Genomic DNA, 10,305 nt, shown 5'->3' with positions numbered 1-10,305 from the left:
GTGATAATTTTCTTAGAGGTAAAAGGGTGTTGTCAAGGACATTCTTTTTATGCTGAGTGGACAGGTGTATCTTTAGTTAATCATGTTAACTTGAACAATTCTGTACATGTCCCACAAATTAATTTTTTTCCTTTTGCGGAGGTGAGATTTTTCAGCTTTTGGGCTGATTTCAGCTTTTTTTGTTTTGGATTTCAGCTTTTCCCCTCACTGGCTGTGTACAAAAGTTTTGATTTTCACAGTTCAGCTTCTTTATGCCTTTTTCAGCTGTTTTCAGCAATCTTTATCGTTGGGCAATCATCGCCCCCCTGTTTTTGGTTGAAAATCATATTGGGGTAAATTCAGTCACAAGAGGATACATAACTATGGTTTTGTGCGTCCATTTAGTCCAAAATACGGTTGTTTTACAACAGTTTATCAGAATTTATTCAAATATGAGCCTCGTGCAAGAGCCTCTATTGTCCATGTTAAAAAGCGTCTAAAACACTAGCATCATATCTAACAAAGGAGCTACGTATCCGGCACGGTTTATTTACGACTAGCAAAACGCCTTATGGATGGCGCCCTCGCTTCTGTGCGGCGGCGCGGCCAGACACGCCAACGTCGCACCGTGTCGTTGGATTTCTACGCGCTAGCTCATTATTTGGTTATCCTACGGGGTTTTTACAATAAAACATGCCATAATCAGGAGGGATCATGAAAATATTTCTATGAATCCCGAATTTGGGACTGATAGTTTCTAGTTCGGGGTATTTCTTTCACAAAAAGCCCCCCAAAAGTGGGCCTATTTTGGACGGAGGCGGGCGGTTACATTCAGAGCTGAGCGCATAGTTTTACAACTATTTTCGGGGTGTCTCCGGGGAAAGGCAAATAAAAAAAAAATTCGTAGCTAACCCCTAAAAAAACTGAAACGAAAAGTGATCTTCTGGCCATGATCTTGAATTTCCAATGAAAAAACAGTGGCCAACCTCTTCTCGAGAGTCGACAGGCGGCGCTCTTTCGGTCTAATTTTGCACTGTTTTCTATGGGCGCGTATTTGGTTTAGCGCAAATTACTGTGAGTGCAACCCCAGCGCTGCCAGCGCATCGTGCGCATACGTGTTTGAATGACAAATATCGGATCTTCCAGCCGTAGCATCCGTACTCGTGCAAAATTCATGTTGTTAAGCAAAGTAACACGATCCGAACAATTCGTCATATACATTGTACGTGCACGACATATGTTGCGATAGAGCATGGAGGTCTGGTGTGAACTTCCGTCTCAGTCATAGGGGCCTAGATGTCGTGAATTGGATCGAGCTGAGGAGTCGGAATTCAGGCGAGAATATTCAGCAACGTTTTCTTTTGTCAGGTAACCAAGTACGTTGATCTCTTGCAATTGCTCGAAATCATTGAATATTTACAACAAATATCCGCCCAGTTTCCGGACATTTGTTACTCATCCTGCAAATGCTCGCTCATCACATGTCGTGTTCTTATTTCTCCATGATTAACGTTATTGTTATTGTGTGCTACCTCCGTGGTAATTGTCATGATTACTTTCATGATAAAAATGCTAGGCCTACTATTGCTAGTGCTACTGTTCCTGCATGACGCTTGAAGGACGAGACAAGCATGACAGGAAAGCTGGAGCAGTTTTAAATCACACATTGTTTTGTCACTTTAAATACTGGTTTTAGCCTACAAATTAGGCTTCAGCCAGATAGCATGATTGATCATTTTGATAGGGCCTAGATCTTGTGACCATGTACTTTGTACCCAAACATAGGCCTGAAACGTCTGTGACTGTATTAATTATATTTTGCCTCCCATCGTCAAGTCTGAATTGGTTTTTACAGTAAATGGCAAAATAAGGGACCTGGGGCAAGTGTACCCCCAGAACTGTGAGGTCCAACATCCGCCCCACGGGGTGGACGTCGGACCCCACAGTTCTGGGGATAGGGCAAGTGGGGATCAGAGTATGTTCACCAATTCACTGAACATGTAGGCCTAGGGCCTAACAATTTGCAGATTTATAATACATGTACACGGTAACATAATGAACAAGAACAGATTTTCATACCTCAGCATACATGGTGTCATAGGACTTGACATGCTTGAGGGATTTTGAACAATTAAAGCACAGTATTGGAATGAAAAAAGGTTTGATATTTGATCCTTTTCTGTTCCGGCAATTTTTTTTAGCCATTGTGTAAAATCATCAAAGCAGTATTTGCAATACATGTTACATTTGTCATGTTATATCCTGATACGCCTGATGTTACTCCCTTGATTGTGTCGTAAACTCTAGAATTCAATTAGCATTTCAATTTTCTTCCTTCACAAGGTTTTTGAAAAAATTAATTGGCTGTGCATTGGCGCGGTTTGTTGACAGTAACAACGCCAGCAGCACAGTCATGGCTGACCGGAAAGACGGTGAAGATGATAAGATCTACGGGGGATGTGAAGGGCCAGACGCTCTGTATGTCAAGCTGGTGTCATCCGACGGCCATGAATTCTACGTGAAACGAGACCTCGCCTTAACATCAGGGACAATAAAGGCCATGCTGAGTGGACCAGGTGGCTAACTGATGCTCCTAACCTAAAATAATGAATGCTTTTTAACAAGATATGTTGGGAGTGCAAATGTCTCTTCCAAAAACAACAAACCTTTTGGTTCTGTGCACAGAGAGTAAATGGCACCCTCTGTAGACTTGCAAGAGTGCCAGACATTTCTAATTTCGTCAGTTATGTGCATAATATCTTTGCATAGATGTTTGATGCTTACAGTACACTGCTGGTGGCTGAGAAGCATTTACGTGTTTGTCAGAACTGTTATTTTAACAGATTTTGATAAGTGTTCTGGAGTTATCACCGGCCCTTGTTCTCTTGCCTTCCCAGGTACATTTGCTGAAAATGAAGCCAACGAAGTCTGCTTCAGGGAAATCCCGTAAGTTCCTCACCTGACAATTTTCCATTGGCAGTATAATACAATATCATCTGAACAGAAAGCTCTGAACATCTCTTAACCTTATCAAACCTCTCAGAATGCACTGCCACAAAGACTTCAAATTCCCTGTTTGTACCCTCCAGTTCACACGTACTGTGCAAAGTCTGCATGTACTTCACCTACAAGGTGCGCTACACAAACAGTTCCACGGAGATTCCCGAGTTTCCTATCGCACCGGAAATTGCCCTGGAGCTTCTGATGGCAGCCAATTTCCTGGACTGCTGATGGGAAAAGCTTCAGGACATTCATCGCTTCTCTCTCCGATATTGTCGGAGCAGTTAACGCCCCAGTTAGTTATGGCCAATAATCAACCCATTTCTCCCGCCGGGCAAATTTTATGGTTATTGATAAAGGGGGAAAAAAAAGCAGTGTTTAAGAAGACCTCTGTTGTTTGCAGATTACACATTAACAATGTTCTTATTTTAGTATTACAATGAAATGTTTTGACTTCACAAAATCAGACCAAGTTTTCTGTAACCCTTGGAGGTCTTTTGCATGTATTTGCCTCCCATATGTAACACGTACCACTGTAGTAATGTATTTAAATAGAGAAGCCCGTGTTATTTCTTTACTGGCCTGGGTATTTTGTAATTAATTCCTCCAAGTGACAGCCTTTCCTTATGTGCTTCTTCTCTATCTTACCAGCTCTTGTGAATTGTAGCATATTCATGCTATAGTGTAATTTGACCACCAGAATTAGAAGCCATTACTGCGGTGGCACAATGCTCATGGACTGGTGGTACGCGCGCGTTACATGCCTCTTCGACCAACAGGGTGTCGTGATTTGCCAAATGCGCGTCAAGCTGAAGAATGTGCGTGTGAGTGCGGCGCCACCGCAGTTAGGGTGTATAATCAGATTAGTCTATAACAATAGTCCCAAAAAAAATTACAATACAATTTTAAAGGTTGAAATTTGTAAGGTATAAAGAATGTCCCAGTTTTTTCTCCCAATATCCATACTGGAGCATAATGTCGACAAAACTATGGCAGCATTTCCTTTGCTTTTGTTATGCTTGTTTTCCCGATATTGTTTTCTGTTTTGTTTATTAATTTGAACCTGTGTACAGCTTATTGTGATGGTAAACATAATTATTATAATGTCCAGTTTATATTGTTTTTAATATGACCCCTGCAATTTTCTTCAAACTACACGTCCCAGAGAATATCAATCCGTCAACCTGACTGAAACACCAGGACGTTCAGAATCTCACATGAAAAAATAAAAGAGAATCACTTCTGTGACTAGAGTTGACTGCTACTTTGGATAAATGTACACTAATGTGTCACCTCTTCAATTACCAGACATGTTGGAAGCAAGATAAAGTTTTAATCTGTTCAATTAGTTTTCCTGTGCCTATATTTCACTGCGAACCAGCTTTGTGACCATTAAGTCTGTTTTTAATGTGAAACCTTTAAATTACACAAGATACATTGTACCGCACATTATTTTATAAAGTCTTTATCCATGTTGTAGTCAAGTCTATAACAAGTTGCCAACCAAGTCACAAGCAATTTCAAATAAACTATGACAAAGCATTCCTTTGTCGGAGTTGATCCTTTGACTGTTGTTTGAGAAGACTTGTGATGGACTTGACTATAATACTGTTCATGCCTGGAAATACAGATTTCTTGAAAAAGAAAACAAGCGGTTGTGATTTCTTTGATATGCAAATAAAATGTTGTAGTAAAGTGTGACTTCGGTTAGAAAAAAAAAAGAATTGAGATTGTCAGACTTGTTACTTTCTCACGTCCATGATCGACAATGGGAAAATGGAACCTAGAGAAAAATGCCTCAATGAAACATAAATTAACACTGTACAAATATGATTTCCTTTATTACATTTCTATTGAGACTCATCTTTTGTGTTCCGGACGTCCATCCTAACCTCAAAAACAGCAAATCCTACCGGAAGTCAAGTCTCTTCAATTACAGATAAATATCACGAAGAAACGAAAGTGGCTCTGCGCACTGATATGGAAGCAGCCCTCAATGTTTGCTTCTATGAAGGAGTTTTCAGGGAAGTTTCTGGTCTGTTTCTTCATGAGCTACACTACAAGGAAAGATTCCAAATAAGTGTGTTCTGTGCCTCACTACAACCCACAACACACCTCTGTCAATCAAATCAATGCATCCTCTCTTGAGTTATTTGGCAAACCTGCTGGTCACCTGCTCGTCACTTGTATTTTCTCAGTGTGGCAAGATATATCTCCTTCAAAATGTAATGCAGATTTCCTACACAAACTTTCATATTTACATATCCCTGTCTATAACTTAACCGCAAAGCCCACTAATAAGCATGTTACAGCAGCAGAGCTCGATGTCACATAGATGGACCTGGCAGGGGAGGGCTGGAAGATCGAACGGCAAAAGGAAAATAAGCAAAACAAAATTATCAAGAATGAAATCACCAATTTGCCTGAAAAGGGACTCACAGTTGGCCCCCTTTCCACTGTCAATGGTTTATCAGTTGATTGCTGATTGCCTTCCCCCCCCCCCGAAATTCCCCCTTGAAAAAAGTGCTTTGCCCTATCCTGCCCTTCCCCTGGGAAAAATCAGCACCCATAGTCACAAATGTTTAACTTGTAAGTGAAGTCAACTTGCAAACAATGACATTTCATGCAGTCTCTTTATCAGGTGGATAATTGTGTCTTAAAGTGGAACCACAGAATGTTTAAGCCTCAGGTTACATCGGCTACACTGTCGTCCTTCAGTGAGATGGCATTCTAGCACCAGCTCTTGCTAACGAGTCTGCGGCTTCATTACCCTTGATGTTGGTGTGACCAGGTACATATTTCTGAGGGCAAAGAAGAAATGGAACATAATCTGACACATCGTAAAAACCAGTTTGGGCTGATGCGATGTTCCTGCTGAAGGATCACAGCAAAGATTTTGACACCAGACGACTTTGTGCCGCAGCAGAGCCACGAGAGTGATTCAAAAGCTATTCCCTCTATGCATGAACAAAAGAGGGCACTATTTACCCAACTCTTGGCTCTGTGTTTTGTCCACTGATGCTACTCACCCAGTCCACGTTCACTTGTTGGCAGAGGCTGTCCAGAGTCTCCAGTTCCTCCTTGTTCACGACATCTTTGTTGCCAACTGTCTTCCATCCGTTCACTTTCCAGCGATGTATCCAATCACCCATGGCTATTTGCAAACAAAGAGGCCTTAACACTCACTGTGGCAGGCTCAGGCATATAAAGTTTCTGTTACCCTGAGGAACTTTATTATCATAATACTGGTCTTACAGCAAAATCTCTTTGGCATTCCACTTGTTAGTTGTACCCTTTTCAGGACATGGTTACCAGCTATCTACATGTATAGCATTTATTCCTCTAGCTGGTAGTCTTTACCAGCAGAGGTCATGACCTTTATTCTACGCCTTAGCCTTGATGGATGAAAAAGACATGAAGGGCGATTTCACTCACCATTAATTGTGTATTTGCTATCTGTGTACAATGTAAGCTCCTTGATATTTCTCGCCTTGGCAGTTTGAAGGGCACGTATTGCGGCCTGTTTGAAACAGAATACAGTAACATTTCACTTGATCAAATCATACGATTCCCACATGGAAAAAAGTAACAGAAAGACTGGATTGCTCAGTTGGACTGACATCTTGTTTATGCCGATATCAGGCATCGCAGACTTTTCACTGGACAACATTACTCACTGGATGGTCCCCCTCCCCTACAGAGCCTAACGAGAATCATGAAGGGATATGATCACCGTGATTTCAGCTCTCTGATTCGTCTGTCTGCCCTGCAGTCTCTCGCTGGTGTTGTATGGGTTATTGTCCCCCCAGTACACGCCCACGCCGGCGCGCGCACCTCGTCGCCCGTTGCTTTCACAGGCTCCGTCCGTGTACACAACTGCTCGACCTGTTGACAAATATGTGATCGCTGATAAAGCATGACATTATCGTTTTTGTAATCTGAATTGGAGACATTTCCTGGAGTGACTGGAAGGGCGTTGGTGTCGCTTGGGGGGAGGTCGGTTGTGGGGGTGTCATATCCACCCTATTGGACAGCTTCTGTGGGCAAAATCATGGTGCTGGGGGCAAGGACAGTGAAGGGAGAGTTCATGCTAGTGTCAGGTTGGGGAACCTGACTAGCATTACACTCATGACAGTAACTCACCCCCCCCCATATAAAATAGTCTAGTGACACCCACATGGGAGAGGAAGCTATTTATCATTCAAATGGTACCGTTTCCGGCCACCTTCTCCTCGGATGAGGTCGATGACGGCACTGATAATGGTAGCGTGCCATAAGATGAGGCGGAGCAAGTGCTGTCATGTCTCGTCTTCTTGTAAGAGCTGTCGTAAGTTTCCTCAGGTGTGGGCTCGTGCTTTCTCTTGCTGGAGTGGCCCATTGGGTGGGTATATTCCGGCTTGAAAACTGGCAACGGCTCTGGTGATAAGAAATAGTCTGAAATGTGAAAGAAAAACAAGAATTAGGTTTCAATTAAAATTACAAATGAATAAGGGATTTTAACCCTCCATATACAACACTAAACATCGACCTTTAGACAACTGTAAGATATGGAGCAGTAATTTGTTTTTAGTACATTTGAAGAGGCAGCTGTAGTTATAAAGTTTCTGCACCTCTTCAACTGAAGTCTTTGACGTGCTATTCCTTCGATATCTTAATGTTTCTCACGGACATACAGAGCTGTGCACCTGTTTGGTTTAACTGGGGCAACACAGGACATTTTCAAAATAAAAATACACAATGTATCCTTCCAAATCTTTCAAAAATGCACCAGGTTTGGGAGTACTTTACTGGACTGTTTCCATTCACAGGCCTTGAGGCTCTGTGAGGGTTACAGGACAAGGGACACGTCATAGGTTTCCGGCAGAGTGGAAAAGGTTTGTGAGGATACAGGAAGATGCTATGCAAAAATGCCAGAGGAGTAAAATCCCGGACTTACATGCAGTGTCAAGTGATCAACTCATAATGTGTATCAGACCACTTCAAAATGGATGACTTGAACACTGGATTTAAGTGTTTTTATGCAATAACATTCATCCTGCCTTTAATAAAAAAAAGTCTGACAATAGACTTCTGGTGTTTTACCAGAGCTCAGTGATGCTGGCACATAGCTCAGCGATGAGACTGCGCTTTGGTATGGAAATGTTGTACATGAAGTCTCCTTTTTGGACTGCCTCGCTGACTGACAGTATTTCCGGAAATGAGGATTGGGATCTTGTTTAGCATTCACAAACTCCCAGGCCTCCTCTGGTGTCTTGAACTTCTTGTGGCGGGCACCTTGGCAGCCATAAACCTGGGCCTTACAGTCGTCCCTGGTGGCCAGAAAGAGGAGAATTGAAATTAAACAGTGTGCTGGTGGAAGTGCATGGATGATCTAAGGTCAGCACGATTTCCTGATGAGATGACGCTTGGATCATAAGAACTATCTTTACAGCACTTTAATGCTTGCTTGTCCTATCATTGCTCTCCGAAGTTCACTCTGTATTTGGCCAAGTAACAAAATAAAGTAGTTTCTTGCTCCTGCCTGCTTTCTTTTTTCTTGCTTGTCTCCTTTTTTCAGTTTTATTGTGTAAAATAATTTTATTATTATTTAGAAAAATCGTATCTTATTTCAGTGATTTCCCTAATGACATTTTGTTATGTGACCATGGAGCAAGTTACTAAACAGGAGTGACTGAAGTCAACAATGACTGTGCCTGTTGATCGGGTGAGAATGTTGTCTGGAAAATACATTTCTGTGAAAAATGAACAAACAATAAAATAATCAAGTGAGTGTGCAAATCGGGGCAGGCGATGATGTGAATCTAAAAAGAATTTTAGGCCTAAATGGCCTCAACACTTGACAAGTTTTAAATGCATGAAAACTAAGCCAAAGGCTAAACCAATGAATTCTACTTTTCTTTATATTCTTTCAGAACAGGAGAGCTATACGAACGGCGCTTAACACCCTGTGCACAAACCTTATGAGACTGGTCTGAAAAATTCCAAGTGTATTCTAAGTAAACGACTTGGTATATCCTTCCAAAATTGAACTTTTCCAGACATGTTTTTGCTTTGTGATGGTTAGTAGGCCACTGTACTGTATATGGAACTCTTCCCTCAGACAGTTTTTCCCAAGCCGTGCAAGCCGAACATGGTGAATTCTGAACAGACTTGTCATGGAATTTGTTGGTGGTGAATTCATGGCGCCTACCCCCCACAACTCTGGGGTTCATTGTCTGCGGCACTCCCATGTGGACAACAAATTGGACAGACCAGCTCTGTGGGTATGATATTGTTACGCCCCAAATATATCATCAGTCCCAACTACAGTCCCAACCGTACATGTAGTGCTGCAGGCGGGCTGGCTCAACTATTGTTGACCAGTTTTTAGAGGAAATTCCTCAACTTTCTCCAAGTGAATGCATCTCACGCTTGACACAATCATGACAATTCATCTAAAATTTGGCACTTTTTCATCTATGACATGACATTGAAAATAATACGACTTTGGCAAATGCCGAGCACATGCACACTGGACCTCTGTGCTGTAGTTGGGCCGGCCAAACTATAGCACTTATACTGTCCTAACTATAGTTAGGACTGATGCAATAGTTAAGTTGGGATGTAACAATCATGACCGGGGGGCGGAACAGCTCTTCTTGCCTCATCATGTCATCATCTGATCACCATGCCACTAAATCCATGAAATCAGCACTAAATGAATGATGGCAAGACGATTAGCTGACTAGCATACTGACAGGCTTAGGCACCCCATCCATGATCGTCAATAATAGGGCCTAGTACTAGTACTAACATGACTAATACGTAAACCGTAAACACAAGCATTGAGCATGGCAAGGGCAGCTATCCTATCGCTAGCATGGCCAGCGCGCTCGTGTCGGCCGGCAGGCGCACGGCATAGCCCTACCACGAATCAAAGACTCCGACGCTTCGTCCACTCCTCACTGCGTAGTAAAACTTGGGCATGGTTTCTACGAATAAACTTATCGCCCAATACACTCGACGGATGCTCATTCACGACCTAGGGCCTAGTCCTAGTCTGTCACAACAAGCCTCAACTTGTTTCGAAGTTTGCGGTCCAATAACACATAAACACGCACGTCCACACTAAAGTGATTTACATGGTTTCGATTTATGGTTTACGGTAGTTTTAAGACAGTTCGGTTTTCTCTCGACGATTTTGTACATGCTCGATGAAGCAACCAGACTACGAAATATAGGTCAAAGGTTATTTCAACTTGAAAGTGAAAAATTTGCTCCCTAAACTTATCATAATTTCGAAAAAAATCAAAAAGAGAACTAATTCTTGGTGTCTTAACGCTTAGA

At 42.1% G+C, this 10,305-nt stretch overlaps 2 protein-coding genes across 7 annotated transcripts; one reads left to right on the top strand and one right to left on the bottom strand.

Annotated features, from left to right (window-relative positions):
- Nucleotides 1-851: 851 nt before the first annotated feature.
- Nucleotides 852-4,324, top strand: LOC110978105 (elongin-C). Of its 4 annotated transcripts, none has more exons than XM_022232848.2 (4): nucleotides 852-1,355; nucleotides 2,371-2,555; nucleotides 2,877-2,925; nucleotides 3,069-4,324. In XM_022232848.2, exons 2-4 carry the CDS (start codon nucleotides 2,393-2,395, stop codon nucleotides 3,208-3,210), a joined length of 354 nt encoding a protein of 117 aa, XP_022088540.1. In that variant the 5' UTR covers nucleotides 852-1,355; nucleotides 2,371-2,392; the 3' UTR covers nucleotides 3,211-4,324. The 4 variants fall into 4 exon arrangements, with proteins under 4 accessions (XP_022088540.1, XP_022088530.1, XP_022088520.1 ...); XM_022232838.2 differs by having other exon boundaries at nucleotides 854-1,347; XM_022232828.2 differs by having other exon boundaries at nucleotides 854-1,355; nucleotides 2,323-2,555.
- Nucleotides 4,325-4,792: 468 nt separating this feature from the next.
- On the bottom strand, nucleotides 4,793-10,167 carry LOC110978084 (ribonuclease H1-like). Of its 3 annotated transcripts, none has more exons than XM_022232774.2 (7): nucleotides 9,887-10,167; nucleotides 8,062-8,288; nucleotides 7,192-7,413; nucleotides 6,713-6,864; nucleotides 6,415-6,499; nucleotides 6,009-6,133; nucleotides 4,793-5,780 (listed from the first exon to the last, which is right to left on the bottom strand). In XM_022232774.2, the coding sequence occupies exons 1-7, from the start codon at nucleotides 9,991-9,993 to the stop codon at nucleotides 5,694-5,696; spliced, it is 1,005 nt and encodes a 334-aa protein (XP_022088466.1). In that variant the 5' UTR covers nucleotides 9,994-10,167; the 3' UTR covers nucleotides 4,793-5,693. The 3 variants fall into 3 exon arrangements, with proteins under 3 accessions (XP_022088466.1, XP_087004689.1, XP_022088475.1); XM_087148563.1 differs by lacking the exon at nucleotides 9,887-10,167 and adding an exon at nucleotides 9,773-9,836; XM_022232783.2 differs by lacking the exon at nucleotides 9,887-10,167 and adding an exon at nucleotides 9,622-9,748.
- Nucleotides 10,168-10,305: the final 138 nt, after the last annotated feature.

Source organism: Acanthaster planci, linkage group LG18, assembly GCF_054643075.1.
Source record: "Acanthaster planci isolate LZ-2023a linkage group LG18, COTS_SCS, whole genome shotgun sequence".
NCBI lineage: Eukaryota > Metazoa > Echinodermata > Asteroidea > Valvatida > Acanthasteridae > Acanthaster > Acanthaster planci.
Note: the sequence above shows the minus strand (reverse complement) of the source record. Positions and strands in the feature narration are given on the sequence as shown.

Excerpts from the sequence above, each read along its gene's own strand:
- LOC110978105 (XM_022232848.2), top strand. The coding sequence starts at position 2,393 with ATGGCTGACCGGAAAGACGGTGAAGATGATAAGATCTACGGGGGATGT. Across the intron at positions 2,556-2,876 it reads GGCCATGCTGAGTGGACCAG|GTACATTTGCTGAAAATGAA; the intron begins GTGGCTAACTGA and ends TTGCCTTCCCAG. Across the intron at positions 2,926-3,068 it reads GTCTGCTTCAGGGAAATCCC|TTCACACGTACTGTGCAAAG; the intron begins GTAAGTTCCTCA and ends TGTACCCTCCAG.
- LOC110978084 (XM_022232774.2), bottom strand. The coding sequence starts at position 9,993 with ATGAGCATCCGTCGAGTGTATTGGGCGATAAGTTTATTCGTAGAAACC. Across the intron at positions 8,289-9,886 it reads GTCGGAGTCTTTGATTCGTG|GGACGACTGTAAGGCCCAGG; the intron begins GTAGGGCTATGC and ends TCTGGCCACCAG. Across the intron at positions 7,414-8,061 it reads GCCAGCATCACTGAGCTCTG|ACTATTTCTTATCACCAGAG; the intron begins GTAAAACACCAG and ends TTCACATTTCAG.